Source organism: Aphidius gifuensis, linkage group LG5, assembly GCF_014905175.1.
Source record: "Aphidius gifuensis isolate YNYX2018 linkage group LG5, ASM1490517v1, whole genome shotgun sequence".
Taxonomy (NCBI): Eukaryota; Metazoa; Arthropoda; class Insecta; order Hymenoptera; family Braconidae; genus Aphidius; species Aphidius gifuensis.
The window spans coordinates 5,670,298-5,687,447 of NC_057792.1; the positions used below are offsets into that span (position 1 = coordinate 5,670,298).

At 24.4% G+C, this 17,150-nt stretch overlaps 3 protein-coding genes across 3 annotated transcripts; 1 reads left to right on the forward strand and 2 right to left on the reverse strand.

The window, feature by feature from the left end:
• Positions 1-197: 197 nt before the first annotated feature.
• LOC122857242 (tyramine beta-hydroxylase) lies at positions 198-3,248 on the reverse strand. Its single transcript, XM_044159308.1, has 10 exons — positions 3,044-3,248; positions 2,826-2,979; positions 2,606-2,758; positions 2,250-2,503; positions 2,021-2,174; positions 1,702-1,965; positions 1,404-1,634; positions 1,183-1,311; positions 935-1,109; positions 198-870 (listed from the first exon to the last, which is right to left on the reverse strand). Exons 1-10 carry the CDS (start codon positions 3,160-3,162, stop codon positions 722-724), a joined length of 1,782 nt encoding a protein of 593 aa, XP_044015243.1. The 5' UTR covers positions 3,163-3,248; the 3' UTR covers positions 198-721.
• A 1,147-nt stretch (positions 3,249-4,395) lies between these two features.
• Positions 4,396-8,131, forward strand: LOC122857243 (putative phospholipase B-like lamina ancestor). Its single transcript, XM_044159309.1, has 4 exons — positions 4,396-4,612; positions 5,676-6,686; positions 6,920-7,181; positions 7,267-8,131. Exons 2-4 carry the CDS (start codon positions 5,911-5,913, stop codon positions 7,978-7,980), a joined length of 1,752 nt encoding a protein of 583 aa, XP_044015244.1. The 5' UTR covers positions 4,396-4,612; positions 5,676-5,910; the 3' UTR covers positions 7,981-8,131.
• On the reverse strand, positions 7,342-9,729 carry LOC122857244 (tRNA (cytosine(72)-C(5))-methyltransferase NSUN6). Its single transcript, XM_044159310.1, has 4 exons — positions 9,627-9,729; positions 9,422-9,550; positions 8,504-9,355; positions 7,342-8,438 (listed from the first exon to the last, which is right to left on the reverse strand). The coding sequence occupies exons 1-4, from the start codon at positions 9,726-9,728 to the stop codon at positions 8,154-8,156; spliced, it is 1,368 nt and encodes a 455-aa protein (XP_044015245.1). The 5' UTR covers position 9,729; the 3' UTR covers positions 7,342-8,153.
• Between the last annotated feature and the right edge of the window lie 7,421 nt (positions 9,730-17,150).

Sequence of the window (17,150 nt, forward strand, 5' to 3'; positions counted from 1 at the left end):
AAAATTTATTATGATAATCACTGAGACTGATAAGCCAGTACATACTAACAAATAATAAATAGACTTTTGACATTTTTTAAAAAAACATATACATTATATTTAAAAAAAAAAAAATATATATTTCGTATTTTTACACGAAATTTAAAACGCAATAAGCGTATACTTTATATCTATTTTCAAAACTTAGATATAGCAAGATAAAAAAAAAACAAACATTTTTTTAATACTTTGATAAATAATATTATGAAAAAAAAAAAAAAAAAAAATCTTAAATTCGCTTGGTAAATTTAAAAATAATTACCTTTTTTTTTGTTCTCATTTTTTTTATGTGTGTGTGGATAAATTTTTTTAAAATTATTTATATGTTTATTTTAAATGTTTAACTTAATTTTTAAATGTGTGAAAAAAAAAAAAAAGAAATTAAATTAAATTTGGGTCGTATTGTATTATGTATTATGATATTTGTTTGATGAATTTTAATTTAAATATAATTAAACAAAAAAAAAGATAAGAGATTTTTTTTTTCTTAATCAGCTGTTTTTTTTTTTTTGTACAATTTTTTACTCAGTGTTAAAACAATTGATTGTATGAAATAAATAAAATGACAAGAATAATAATAATAAAATAAAAAAGAAAGTATATATCATTGTGAACTAAATTAATTATTTTTTTGGCATACCATATAATTATTTGGGTGTTAATTTTGTTGATGAATTTTAAATTACATTGATTGATCAAGATTGTTGTTGTGGCTATTGATACTGGGACAATCACGAGCTGGTGGTGCAAGTGGAAGTTTAACAGGTGTTGCAGCACTATTGTCCCATAAACCAGGTAAACGTGATCCATCTGAACTGTTGCATTGCATACCTATTGCATTGTTAAAATTATAAATTAATAATAAGAAATGTCAATAGTTGAAAATGTAAATTACTTAGTGGTGCTGCTTGGTATAAATCATGAAGAGCTGCAACTCTAATTTTAGTCCATTCAATGTTCTTGTAACTTGTTGATATTTCATCGTCGAAATTTGTTTTTTGATTTTCCCATTCACGCATGTAACGAAAATATGTTCTCAATGCATCATCACTTATTGAACTTTTACAAACCTTAAATCAATTAATAAAAAAAATAATCGAAAAACTCGTTTTAATGGAAAAATAAAATTTAAAAAAAAATTACCTCGAGTCTTGCGTTTGGATAATAATGAATATAATTGACGCACATTTCATCAGATATTGAAAAACCTCCAAGTGTCACATTCTCTCGGTCAAGTGTGTTATAAGAACATGTTGTTATCAATGAATCACCCTGTAATATTATTTGACCTAGAATTTCAATAAATTCCAAAGAAAAAAAAAAAAATACAAAGAGATTAAATAAAATAAAAAGGGTAAAAATACCGGCATAACGTGAACGGGTTTAGGTAAAAGACGTATTTCTTGAAAATGAGTTGAATAATGATTATCATAATTAAGAGGAGATAATTCTTGTCCATCTCTTATATGACGAGTTTGAACTTTTGTACCAGTTAAATGAGTATGAAGCTGTGATCCAAATACATAAATACCAGATTGTGGTAATCCAACACCAGTACATTCAGCAATACAATGTCCAGAAAGTTCAAATGATTCCTTGTTTTAATTTAACAAAAATAAAATTATAAATAATTATTTATTTATTTAAAATATATATATTTACCTGACGTGGTGGTATAGCCATTTTATCAATATACTCAAGACCCAATTCAATAACACCAGCATCATATTTTCTTAATGTTTCAGTTAAATAAAATTCAATTCCTGATGAATCAATTTTTTCTTTAATACGTTCAGGATTATTATAATGTATTTCAAGCATAATATAAGGATTAAATTGTTCACCACCAATTGATAAACCAGTTTCTTTTGGATAAACAAATGCATCAGCACCCATTGCCCATGCTGCTAATACTTTTTTACATATCTAAAAATTAATTAATAATTAAACAAAATAAATTTAACATAATAAAATTATATACTTGAGTTGCTTGAGGACGATCTGGTGAATCACATGGTCCACTATATAATGGTACTGATGCATCAATTGATCCAGCACAATGAAAAACTTCCATATGATGAACTAAATGTTCATTTCCTTTTTGAATAGCTGGTCCAAATTGCAATATATGATGTCTAAATACAAAAAAATATAATAATATACATTATATTAATAAAATAATTAATGTTTTATAAAAAAATATATATTACTTTTTAGATAATATATGCGGAAGTCTTTGTACACGACACCAATATGTTGTTTCAACATCAGGAACACGTACTTGATCAGCAAGAAGCTCATATTTCCATGTGTCTGTTGGAAATATATTATTAATATGTTTACCAAATTTGAGAAGTTCAGTTCTTGACATGCTTGATGATGTTGAATCAGCAATAATATCAAGTCCATTTAATGATGATAATGGACCAGTTCCTTTAGACCATACGATGTGGGTGGTACCTCTCTATAATGCCGCAATATATATTATCATAATAATTATAAAACATATCAAATATCAATGATAAATCTACTTTGTTTTTTTTTTTTTTTCATATATATAATATACCTCGATAACATAATCATGCACGTCACAAGTATCAAATTTACGTGTAAATGCAAATTTAGTTAAATTATTTATGTCTGGTTTTTTCCAAACAAATCCATTGCAATCTTGATGTTCATCTATATTTAATATTCCATTTTCATTTGACCAAGCATCCTAATTTTAATAATAATAAATTAATTAGAAATTGATTTTTTAATTATTTATAAAACTTTTTAATTACATTAAAATGAACATCACGATGCCAGTCAATCCACAGTACACAATAATCAGCATTTTTAAATTCACCACGTTTTGAAAAGCCAATAGCAAACCATGAAAATTCATCAGCTGAATAATGAATTTCAATTTCAACTGTTTCATCAATTGGCTGTATTCTAAATAATAATTTAATAATTAATAATTTTATTTTGTTATTTAAAAATTGGTAAAGAATATTACCGCCAATTAAATGTCGCTTCAGAACCAAGTGGAATTTTATGAATTGATAATTGATGATGATCACTAGAACGTAATGAAATAACTGTTTTAATGATAAACAAAATTACAATTAATTTCATGATTATTAAATTTCGATTCTTGTGACTTTAGCAATTGAGACAACTCAACGTTTTGTCAGCATTTAAGAATTATTTAATATTATCAGAAAAATCATATTCAAGTCAAGTCATGAAAGCGCATACTCCAAATAAAATTTTATCAAGTCTAATAACATCTGAGCATGTGCGATAAAAAACTTTCCTTGTTTTGCGCTTTCTCATTCATCAATTTGTACTAAAAACTTTCTCTTAAAACTATTTTTTATATATTAAAACAATATAATTATAAAATTGTATTCATTTTAAAAAATCTCAATCAAATGTAACATCATTTTTTTATACTAATTATCATTAAACAAATTGATGAATAATTTAGACAAATTTAAATGATAATCATTTAAATATCATTGATGAAAACATAAATAAAAAATAAAATATAGGTCGTGGTTTTTAATGAAAAAAATAAATATCAACACATTGAAGAATCGAAATTGAATTCCTTGGTGAAACCATAAATACCATTTAAGCTATAAAAGCACGTATGGAATGTCGTTATATTAAAATGCCAAAATGAAGACGTACATGTTGAGATGAAGTATTCTCCATTGTTCATATTAAACTCCATCTAAAAAAAAAAAAGGGGAATACCAATATAAAAATTCCAACGAGTCTTATGATTCATCAACTATTCTCATCATCATCATTAGCATAAATATTTAAAATAAATTACCAAAATTAACTTATAAACAATTATTTATAATTGTTTTTAAATTATTAATAAATGCACTTTGATCAGTATCAAAGTTTTGTGAGTCATTGCCCCTAACTGCAACCCATAAATTTTTCTGTCTGCAACAAAAAAAAAAATAATAATTACCAGATGAAAATAAAAATATTTAAACAATAAATTTACAAAAAAAAAAATAAATTTTTTTTAAATAAATAAACAATTTAAATTATATTAAATTTATATTATCATCTTGATTATTGATATTTTAAATAATCTTGTATTTATTTTTATATTGATGATGATACTATTGGTATTGGCAAGAAGACGATGATGTGAGAAAAAAAAAATAAAAAAAATAATAAAAATTAAAGTGGCATCGTTAATATATAAGAGATAGAGACAGTAAGTAAAGCAAAGTAAAGCTGAAGCTAATACACATACATGCACAGTAAAAAAAAAAATTATTTCGTTAGCTTTGGCATTGTATAGCTGAATGTTAAGACTGTGCTCCATTCTGTTAACTCAGTTGAACGTCAGACGCCAAGCACGTCAAACGTTAATTAAAAAATAAATAATATTAATATATTATTAACTCTGTGGGCTAAAGTGTCGGAGCAAATGGTCCATTGCTATATAATTAAAAAAATTATAAAATTTTTAATTAAATGTGATCATTGATTTATTGGCATGAAATTATTATTCATTTGCAATAATACACAAGACATTATTACTCAATCAAATGTAAGTTTTTTTAAAAAATATTAAAAAATATACTAATTACACTATTTTATTAATAATTTTATTTATTTTTAATTAATTATTTAAATTTTCTTGATTATAATCTTAACTCAATTTACTCCAAAACACACTTAGCACAATATTATACAACAAAATACTCCATTTTATTTTCTCAAAATTTTACAAATGGTAATTACCATTGTTATTATTTTTTATAAATACCTTACAAGTTCTTTTAACAGTGTAAATAATTTTTAAAAAAATATATAACTTGTTAAAATTTAATAAGCGCCAGTGATAGCATTTTTTTTTTTTTTCTACTGATAACGAGTATGTTTAATAATAATCATCAGGATGACACGTGCTCCCGGTCAATAGAAAAAAAAAAAATAATAAAATTTTTTAAATTAAATATTATTGTAATTTATTGATACGTAAAAAATTAATTAATTCAAATAATTGTCCCTGAATTTATAACATTAAATATCACCTGAGTTAATATATTTTTTATTTAACACTGATTATTATTATCATTTTTGTTTTATTTTTTTTTTTTAAAATGATTGTCCTCGAGTATTTGTTTGAATGTCATTACTTGCGCCGTAAATTGTTATAAAAATAAAAAATAAATAAAATAATATATTTATAGATGTATATTATATTTTTTAAAAAAACATATTCTATTTTTATATATATATATTATTTTGTAAGATGAAAATTAAGTTAATATATATATATAAAATTAACAAAGAAATTATAAAATATTATTGGCAAGTATTTTTAGATGATATGATCATTCGAGAAAATCATAAATTGCGATTAAGGGTTTAATCATGCGTGACTCATTGTAATTTAAAATAATAATTATTATTTCTCAATAATACAACGTCGTATGACTTATGATGCTTCGAGAATAAACTTGCTAATAAGTTAAATAATTTTAATTTGTTCTGTTAATGAGTTGACGGTTTTTTTTTTTATTCTTCAACCAGTTTAACAAGTTTAAAATTAACGTCATGATTAAATTATAATAATTAAAATAATATTTAATTTAATTATTTTACAGAATACTAAACTGGATCCAAGGTGTCTAAGTAATTAGACAAAAACCCAGAAGAAGAAGAAATAAAAAATTGTAATCGATGGGTTGAGAAACGCCCCGTATGTTGTTTTTGATAAAAACATAAAAAATTGATAAACTGCAATAGAAAAAAACATAACAAAATTAATTGATATAAATATTATCTAATTGAAATATAAAATTTTATTAAAATTTAATTGTCGTTTACCGATGAGTAAAAATGTTGAAGGTTGTAGGAGCATCGTGGTTGCAGACACGTATTTCAACTTATATTCTTGTTGCTGTTATATTATTGGGTCTTGGTGCAATAATTATTGGTGAATTTGGTAGAGTTGAAAATGATGGTACATACACAGCAATATTATCATGGAATCCAATAGTTGGTTATCAAATTGATTTTTTAGGACAATCAAATAATTTATCAAATTTACCAAAAGATATTGCTGCAAAAGCATATTATCGTACAAAAATTCATAAAATTGGTTGGTCATTTGTTGAAATTGAAACAACACCAAGTTATCCAGATTCTGTACAAGCATATGCTGCTGGTTTTCTTGAAGGTAGTCTAACATGGCAATTGATACATCATCATTGGTCAAATACAATAAATGCTGCATGTTTATTACAAGAAGAAACATGTAAAATAATTCGTAAAGCATTTAGTAATGATGTTGCACTTAAAAAATTTCGTAATAAAATTGATACACTTGGTAGTAAAGATTCATATTGGCATATGATTAGTTTATTTTATGCTCAATTAAATGGTCTTGAAGATGGCTGGCGTTATACTGTTATGAAAAGTAGAAAAAATGTTAATATTGCACATTCGGATTTTATTTGGCTAGCATTAGCTGGTGATATGTTTAATTTTGGAACAAATGATACATCATCACGTGATTTTACAGCTGATATTGGTGGTATATTGATCAAATATTTATCACATGATAATCCAGATGTTGAACCAGCACTTGCAATCTTTCATCACACAGCTGCACCGTAAGTTTTTTCCTTTTTTTTATTAAACTAAAATTATAAATAATTTGTTAATTAATAAATAAGCTAATATAATCTTATATTTCTTTTGAAAATAATTTTTCCATGCATTACATTGGAAAATAATAATACGGTATTGGAATTTTTCTTGATATAACTTTTATCAATGTTCATTATCTTGTAAAGATATCAAATGTTAATTGTAAATTACTTTTTTTTATGTTGCTTATCAATAGATACAACAAGATGCTGAGATTGTTGAAAAGATATAAATTTGGTTATCATGTTAATGATGATTATGGCGCTGAACGAGTACCAACAAATTCCATTGCAATGTCATCATATCCTGGTGCATTATCATCACAAGACGAATATTATATTATCAGTAGTAAAAAAAATCAAGATCTTATTGTTACTGGAAGACCATTAAGAACTAGCAACATGAAAAAACAAGTTGACAATGAAATAATAAATACTCTAAATAAAAATTATGAATCTGTAAGAATTTTTTCTCTGTTAATTACTTACTATTATCAAGTATGCTTTAATATTAATTATGTTGTTGTTTTTTTTTTTTGTTTAGCATATCATCATGTCACCAGCAAGAATAATGGCAGCAAATTGGTTGTCACTTGATGGTAATGATTGGTCAAAATTATTAGCACGTCGTGATGACACTGATATATCAAGACCAATTCAATGGGCAATTATAAGAGTTATTGATTCATCAATTTGGCTTGTTGAACAACATTCACGAACAACTCATATAAGTGACTACACAAAAATATTAAATGACAAAAAAATTATATATCTAGATGGTTTTTCAAGATTTAAAAAACCTGATAATATTGATATTTCAAAACAATCAAAATTTAAAACACCAGAATTAATTGAACCAACAGATGAATTAAATAAAAAACCAATTAAAAAAACAAAAATTTTGGTAAATAGATTAAAAGAAATTGCTGAAAATAATAATGATGATACAACATTAAAAATTAAACAGTTTAATAAAATTAATGATACAAAATTAAATAATAATTCATCAAGACATAATAATTTTAAATTTAGAGGTGAATTTAATGATGTACCATTACCATTTGGTGTTATTGATACTAAAATTACAATTATTAATAATGCTGAGATAAAAACATTTACTGCAATATGTGGACCAAGTAAAACAAATGAAGAAGAACCATTTACATGGTCAAAAACATTTCCAAAACTATCACATATTGGTCATCCAGATAAATTTGATTTTCCAAGTGTTTCGCCAAAATGGGTATGGTTTGATTAATCATCATTAATTCAACAATAAATAATAAATATTTACAATGAATTTTACAAAAAAAAATACATCACAAAATCATTAAAATTTTAATCAGATAATATTTTTTTCAATTTGTGTAAAAAATAAATAAATAGCAAAAAAAAAAAGAAAGAAATTGTACTATTTATTTTTAAATTTTATTATGTATTTTTTTTAAATGATGCAATGAAAAAACCTACCGTATTATTTTCACTTCCAAAACGTAAAAGATTATCAGCTAAATTTGATGGTAAATCTTCAATTGGATAGCCTGATGATACTGGATATTTTTCAAGATTAAATGAATCATATTGTTGTCTTGCTGGATTTAATTTTAAACATGGAAAATTTTTTAATGCCCAAGCAACAATTTCTTCATTTTCAGCAATTGTTATTGTACAAGTTGAGTATACCAATGTTCCGCCATCTTTTAGCAATTCAACTGCCTATTAAAATAGATAAATAATTAATAATTATAATTAAAAATATAAAATTTAATATACCAACTTACAGATGTAAATAATTTTTTTTGTAGAGGTACAATTGCACGTAATTCTTTACAAGTTATTTTATTAAAAAGTTGAGGTCTTTTACCAAGTACTGAACATGGTCCATCAAGTAAAATTTTATCAAATGTTTGCTTAAAAAATGGTGGTTCTAATAATGAATTATTATTTTCATTGGTTATTTGATTATTTACTGATTTTGTTGCATCGAAACAAAATATATCGACATTTTTACATCCAAATTTTTGACAATTATTTTTCATTTTAGATATTTTTGATTTTATTTTTTCCATAGCAATAATTTTGCCTTTATTTTTCATTAATGCTGATAAATGAGTTGTTTTATTACCAGGTGCAGCACACATATCAAGTACAATATCATCTGGTTGTGGATCAACAATACGTGAGCATATTATTGATGGAAAATTTTGTAATAATACAAAACCATCAGGTAAATCAGTTTCATTTAATTGTGGTAAACCAGAAATTGTTTCAATCATTTCAATAGCAAGACCAGTACCACAATTACCTTCATGAAATATTTCATTTCTTGTTTGTCTTAATATTCCATATCCCAAATACTTTTTAGAATCATTATCATATTTTTTGATAAATCCTTTTTTTGATAAACCAGTTATATCAGCATATAAATTAATTTTATCATTTATATTACCACCAGTTAAACCCATAATACCTGGTGCAAATACATGTGAACCTCGTAATACAGCAGCACCACATGCTGCATCAACAACAGCTTCATTATCATGATTAATCATTTCTTTTTCTTGATGACATTTTTTAGCTTCAATTATAATCAATTCTGGTAATTTTGATTCAATTGATATTGATGATAAACTCTATTTTAGACATATTTATACAATAAATAATATATAAAAATAAACAATAATAATTATATTGTATACCTTGTTAATATTTTTCAAGTTTAACAACATTGTCAATATTTTATCAGCATCTGTTAATAATGTGTTGACTCGAAATGTTGTTATTTTTGGTGAAATTTGCAGCCATTCAAATAAATCATTTAATTTTTTCTAAAACATGTATTTATTTATTGCATTTAAGTGTTTTAAATTATCCAAATAATAATAAATTATAACATAAACATACCTCAACATCAACATCATCAATTTCAGTTATTTTTTTTAAATCTTGTTTTAATTCATCAACAATTGATTGTTGATGTTTAAATAAACATGTCTCTTGACACATGGTTATTGTTGATTTATTTATTATTATTAAAACAAAAATTTTTTATATATATAATTTGTGTTTGTTGATAAAATTGAAAACTGCTTGAAAGAACAGACACTGTCGGTATAGATAATTTGAAAATTTAAATTCAAATTACAAACGAAACACGTCAAAAAGTTTTTTCGAAATATCTATAAGGTGTGTAAAATATACTAAAAAACATTAAAATTTTATCAGGATCATTATTCATGGAAAAAAATAAAGTAGAGAAACATGTTAATTTTATTTTTTAGATGTTTTAAGTCATGGTGAATTTTCTAAGCTTGCCAACCTGTTCTGCTTTGTGTTCTTGCGTCTAATATTCTTCAATAAGATGACTTTGGTCTCAAGGGACAACCGCTTACAACACATAATGTGATTTCTATTGTGACAATTTTTTTTTCTTCAAGAGAAAACACAGTATAAATTATTTTTCATTTGCAGTTTTGTGAGGTTTACTGAAATTGCCAACAGGTCCAGAATTCGAAAAAGATAATTCAGTAGTCTCTCAGCCTCAGTGAGAGAACTGACTGTATTGTTGAAAAGTGCATAAAAATGAAAGTGACAGTATTTATAATTTTTTTATTTGTGTTTTCATTTGATGGACTTGTTTTTGGTAATTAATTAGCAAACAATTTATTTTATTTATTTTAAAAATATCGTTATTATTTACTCAATTTGCAATAAGCTATTTTGTAATTTTTAAAAGTTATTTCTTTCATCACAGCTAGTAATGTAATATTAAAATGATTTTTTAATTTTAATTATTTTTTTGATAGGTCATCCAATAACAGCAGACAAAAATGTTTCTGATATTTGTGAAACAGAAGCATGTATTCATGCTGGTAAGAATAAAAATATTCATTAAAAATTTTATTTTCTTGTTGACATAAAATTAACTCTTACTACAATAATCATTGTATTTATATTATTAAAAATGATGTATTTTTATTTATAGCTTCTCGAATATTAAGATCAAGCAATTTAAATGTCAATCCTTGTGATGATTTTTATGAATTTGCATGTGGTGGTTATTTAAATAACACTAAACCAAAAAATAATATAATTGGTGCAAACTACGTGAATAAACTAAATGATAAATTTGAAGAAAATGTTGAAAAAATATTTAAACAGGACAGTAAAATTGATGATTTTAAATACACAAAACTCGCCAAGACTTTATACAAGGCATGTAAGGCATGTGAACTTGATGAATTTTTTGAACTTGGTAGAGACTGGGCTATTTTTAAAGGATCTGAATGGAATGAAAGTTCATTTGATTTTAACAAAACAATATTCAAAGTTGGTAATACAACACAATGGAAAAATTATTTCTTTAATTTTCACGTAAATCATGATTATTCTTCTATTATTGTGAAACCAGATACATCTATATTTGGTGACGACGTTTTTATTGAAGATCCTAATGAAGAATATCTTTACAAAAGCATGGTTAAAGTTGCAACTGCTATTGTAAAAAAGATGAATATTAGTAATTACAATACTAATTACACACAGGAAATAAAAAAAGTTATTAATTTTGAGCTTGCATTAAGTCGTTCAAGACTTACAAAAGAACAAAAATTAAATTCTACATTTGATAGAATTGAAATGACACTAGATGAATTAACAAAAAATTATTCATTTTTCAATTGGCAAGAATACATTAGTTATTATCGTGGTTCACCAATTGATTCATCAACGAAAATAGTTATTAATAATTTTAGTTACATGAAAAAATTAAATGATTTATTAAACTCAACAGAAATAAAAACTATAGCTAATTATGTTATGTGGAAGCATATAGATACAAATATGATTTTCTTTGGTTACACCCCGGACAAGAATAAATGTTTCGATTTCGTCTTAGAATATTTACCACTTGCAATGGGAGCAATTTATATTCAAAATTATGATTATTCAAAGATGATAAATTCTGAAAATAATATTGAAAATATGATTTTAAATATTAAAGAAAAAATTTTTGAATTTATAAAAAAAGCTGAGTGGATTGACAATGAAACAAAAAATAAAAGCATAAAAAAAATTCAATCAGCTCCTGATGCAGCTGGATATATAACTAAACTTACAAATAATTCAATAGTTGATGAATTTTATAAAGATTTGGAATTATTTGAAGATGAAAGTATTCTTGAAGCATACGCACGATTAGACATATTTGAACGAAAAAAAATGTTAACATTAAATAATGAAACTAGTTGGACTCGAGTAGCATCCCATATGGCTGAAAGTCCAGCATTTTTCATGTTTCATGTAAATGCGATAGGTATGTTTTTTTCATTTGTTCTTAAAATATTGTCATATACTTATGTAATAAAAAAAATTAAATTAATTTGTTTCAGCAATTTCGTATACGATACTTGAGAGTGACATTTATGACTTTGAAAGACCAAATTACATGAATTACGGTAGTTTAGGCTCTATTATAGGCCACGAAATTACCCATGCTTTTGATTATATAGGAATAAAAGATGACGGTAATGATTCCTCAAATAATGTTTCGTCGACATCAATTTCGACAGAGAACTTTCGTAAAAAATCTAGGTGCATTATTGATCAATATGGAAATTATAAAATTTCACGAGTTGGAAAAAAGGTAATTATTTATTATGACTTTATTGTTTTATTTTTTTTTTGTCTAAAGATTAATTATGATATAAATTAATAATTTTTGGTAAATTTAAATTATTTTTTAGTTGAATGGAAATATTTCGCAGCGTGAAAATATTGCAGACATTGGTGGAATAAGAGCTGCTTACCAAGCTTATAATAATTTATCAAATACAGCTGATAAACGACTTCCTGGTCTTTTTTATACTCCAAGACAAATGTTTTGGATGAGTTATGCAAATGTATGGTGTGTAAAAATTACAGAAGAAGTTATGTCATCACAAATGGATGAGGAGCATCCACCTACTAAATTTCGAGTACTTGGTCCGTTATCAAACACGCCAGAGTTTGCAGAAGATTTTAATTGTCCACTTGGATCCAACATGAACCCAACTAAAAAATGTTCCATTTGGTAAAAAAAATATATATTTATGACCTTGATTACATACTGAATTTTTTTTTTTTATATTTTATGTATCATTCGTTTGACATGTGTTAAATGTATATTGTCATTGTCTATATTCCGCAGTAATAAAAAAAAAAAAATGAAAATGTTAAGTATATTTTTTTATTTTATTTTTCAATTATTATTTAAAAGAGAAAAATTTTTTCTTCACACTGATTAATTTTATTGTTCTACAATCTCGAATAAAGTAAACTTTAAAAATTATTTTTATTTACTTTTGAGATATAAATTCAAAAATATATTCATAATTACAAAAAGGTTCATTTATTTGAATTTTCAAGTTGGACAAGTTGAAAAAAAATTTTTTTAGGGTTTGGTATTTATAAAAAAAAAAAAATTTATAATCAAGAATAAAGGCATCAATAAATTTATAAAGTTGAGCAACTCGAGTTCTACACTGTCGATATAGATAATTGTAATTTAAAATTCAAATATTTCACAAATTAAATACGTCAAAATATTTATTTAACAAAATATTTATTAATTTGAGAATTGAGTGTAAAAGTTCCTGAATACATTTTGGAAACTAAAATTTTTATTAAGATCATGTTTCATAGAAAAAGTAAAAGTGAAAAAACGTGTTGATTTTATTTTTTGAATGTATATAAAGACATGGTGAATTTTCTAATCTTCTTGATGTTCTTGCGTCTAATATTCTTTGGTCTCAAGGGACAACCGCTTACAACACAAACGTGACTTCTATTGTCACAATTTCTTTTTCTTCAAGAGAAAACACAGTAGAAATTATTTTCCATTTGCAGTTTTTTGAGGTTTACTAAAATTGCCAACAGGTCCAGAATTCGAAAAAGATAATTCAGTAGTCTCTCAGCCTCAGTGAGAGAACTGACTGTATTGTTGAAAAGTGCATAAAAATGAAAGTGACAGTATTTATAATTTTTTTATTTGTGTTATTATTTGATGTACTTGTTTTTGGTAATTGATTAGCAAACAATTTATTTTATTTATTGTAAAAATATCGTTATTATTTACTCAATTTGCAATAAGCTATTTTGTAATTTTTAAAAGTTATTTCTTTCATCACAGCTAGTAATGTAATATTAAAATGATTTTTTAATTTTAATTATTTTTTTGATAGGTCATCCAATAACAGCAGACAAAAATGTTTCTGATATTTGTGAAACAGAAGCATGTATTCATGCTGGTAAGAATAAAAATATTAATTAAAAATTTTATTTTTTTGTTGACATAAAATTAACTCTTACTACAATAATCATTGTATTTATATTATTAAAAATGATATATTTTTATTTATAGCTTCTCGAATATTAGGAATGAGAAATTTAAATGTCAATCCTTGTGATGATTTTTATGAATTTGCATGTGGAGGTTATTCAAATTATACTCAATCACTAGATGAGTCAACTGAAGTAAACTTTGCAAATAATAAACTAGCTGATAAATTTGAAATAATCGTTGAAAGAATACTTGCACAGGATAGTACAATCAATGATTTTAAATACACAAAACTCGCCAAGACTTTATACAAGATATGTGACGATCCACACATGCGTGAATTCTACAGACTAATTATTGGTAATGACTGGGCTATTTTCAAAGGATCTGAATGGAATGAAAGTTCATTTGATTTTAACAAAACAATATTCAAAGTTGGTAATACAACACAATGGAAAAATTATTTTTTTGAGATTTACGTAAATTATGATTTTTCTTTTATTATTGTGGAACCAGATGAATCCATATTTGGTGAAAACGTTTTTATTGAAGATATTAGTGCAGAAGCTAAAATAAATGATCAATACGAAAAAATGGTTAAAGTTGCAAATACCACTGTAAAAAAGATGAATATTAGTAATTACAATACTAACTACACACAGGAAATAAAAAAAGTTATTAATTTTGAGCTTGCATTAAGTCGTTCAAGACTTACAAATGAACAAACATTAAATTCTACATTTGATAGAATTGAAATGACACTAGATGAATTAACAAAAAATTATTCATTTTTCAATTGGCAAGAATACATTAGTTATCATCATGGTTCACCAATTGATTCATCAACAAAAATAGTTATTAATAATTTTAATTACATGAAAAAATTAAATGATTTATTAAAATCAACAGAAATAAAAACTATAGCTAATTATGTTATGTGGAAGCATATAGAAAAATATGCGATGTTGATTAATTTATGGGTAGATGTTGAATGTGTCGAGTTCGTCTCAAAAAAACTATCACTTGCTGTAGGAGGAATTTATATTCAAAATTATGATTATTCAAAGATGATAAATGCTGAAAATAATATACAAAAAATGATGTTAAATATTAAAGAAAAAATTTTTGAATTAATTAAAAAAGCTGATTGGATTGACGATGAAACAAAGAATAAAAGCATAAAAGAAATTCAATCAGCTCCTGATGTAGCTGGATACATAACTAAATTTACAAATAATTCAATTGTTGATGAATTTTATAAAGATTTGGAATTTTTTGAAAATGAAAGTATTTTTGAAGCATACGCACGATTAGAGATATTTAAACAAAAATTAATGTTGTCATTGAATAATGAAATTCGTTGGGTATCATCGGCATCGCATATGTTTAATACACCTGCATTTTACAATCCTTATTTTAATGAGATAGGTATGTTTTTTTATTTGTGTTTGATATTTATTTTTATATATTATAATAAAATAATGTAATTAATTTGTTTCAGCAATTTCGTATACGATACTTTTAAATGACATAATTTATGATTCTGAAAAACCATACTACATGAATTACGGTAGTTTAGGCTTTCTGATAGGCCGCGAAATTACTCACGCTTTTGAAATTTTAGGAATAAAATACGACGATAATGGTCCTTTAAATAATGATTCATCGGCATCAATTTTAAAAAAACATTTTCATGAAAAATTAAGTTGCTTTGTTGATCAATATGGAAATTATAAAACCCCAGGGGGAAAAAAAGTAATTATTTATTATGGCATTATTGTTCTCTTTTTATTTTTTTGTCTAAAGATTAATTATGATGAAAATTAATTATTTTTTTTTAATTTTATTTATTTTTTAGGTAAATGGAAATATTTCGCAACGTGAAAATATTGCAGACAATGGTGGAATAAGAGCTGCTTACCAAGCTTATGATAATTTATCAAATACAGCTGATAAACGACTTCCTGGTCTTTTTTATACTCCAAGACAAATGTTTTGGATGAGCTTTGCAAATGTAAGGTGTGAAGAATCTACAGAAAAGTATATGTCATCACAAATGAATAATGAGTATCCACCTTCGAAATTTCGAGTACTTGGTACATTATCAAACATGCCAGAGTTTGCAGAAGATTTTAATTGTCCACTTGGATCCAACATGAATCCAACTAAAAAATGTTCCATCTGGTAAAAAAAAAATATATATATTTATGACCTTGATTACATACTGAAACCGTGGTTTTTTTTTTTTTTCTTTACATTTTATGTATCATTCGTTTGACATGTGTTAAATGTACATTATCATTGTTCAAATTCCACAGTAATAAAAAAACAAATAAAAAATTAAAGTATATTATTTTATTTTATTTAATTTTTCAAGTTTATAAAAAAATGGATATACATCGACATGAAAAAATGCACAAAAGTATAAACCAAATAAACCTATATAAAAATTATGTATTTTCATTTTTTTTTTAAATATGATGAAAAAATTTCATATAAATATTCGAGAAGAAATTATTTATCGATGGAAAAAAGAAAAAAAATTGCATTATCCTTTTATTATACAATAAATTGAAATATATACCTACTATAAAATTATTATGTGTTTAATAATTTGAGAATAAATTCAAAAATTATTATAAATTTGAATTTAAAAAAAATCTATTTATGAGTATATATTATTTGAAACAATTTTAAGTCATCAAGTTATAAAATTTTGAGTATAAATAAAGATATAAAATACTGTGAATTATTCGGCTGTACCCAAATTCAGTCCCGTGGCACCCCATAGTGTTGGCAACTAAAGATTATGACCATCATTTTTTTGATTCATTTCGTCTATTATTTTTGCCAAGTTCAAATAAGGGACTTAGTTTTTTTTATAAAATTATTATATAATAAAAATCGAGCTAATTAAAATTTATTGGTGAAATAATGTAAATATATTATTGTTTGACTACAATTACAGCTAATTAAAAAATATATATAAGGGAAAAATTAAGTTGGTAAATGTAGATATTATTGTTTTTGGCTATAATTGAAGCTAAGTAAAATATCTAGCTAAAGTCCAAAATCTAGCTGAAGGAAAGATGTAGCTAATGAAAAATAAG

Bases quoted from the DNA above. Each gene is read 5' to 3' on its own strand.
- LOC122857244 (XM_044159310.1), bottom strand. From the start codon at position 9,728: ATGTGTCAAGAGACATGTTTATTTAAACATCAACAATCAATTGTTGAT. The intron at 9,551-9,626 runs GTATGTTTATGT...TACATGTTTTAG, and splicing joins TTGATGATGTTGATGTTGAG to AAAAAATTAAATGATTTATT. The intron at 8,439-8,503 runs GTAAGTTGGTAT...CTATTTTAATAG, and splicing joins AAAAAAAATTATTTACATCT to GCAGTTGAATTGCTAAAAGA.
- LOC122857242 (XM_044159308.1), bottom strand. From the start codon at position 3,162: ATGAAATTAATTGTAATTTTGTTTATCATTAAAACAGTTATTTCATTA. The intron at 2,980-3,043 runs GTAATATTCTTT...ATTATTATTTAG, and splicing joins GAAGCGACATTTAATTGGCG to AATACAGCCAATTGATGAAA. The intron at 1,635-1,701 runs GTAAATATATAT...AATTAAAACAAG, and splicing joins TGGCTATACCACCACGTCAG to GAATCATTTGAACTTTCTGG.
- LOC122857243 (XM_044159309.1), top strand. From the start codon at position 5,911: ATGTTGAAGGTTGTAGGAGCATCGTGGTTGCAGACACGTATTTCAACT. The intron at 6,687-6,919 runs GTAAGTTTTTTC...GCTTATCAATAG, and splicing joins TTTCATCACACAGCTGCACC to ATACAACAAGATGCTGAGAT. The intron at 7,182-7,266 runs GTAAGAATTTTT...TTTTTTGTTTAG, and splicing joins TAAATAAAAATTATGAATCT to CATATCATCATGTCACCAGC.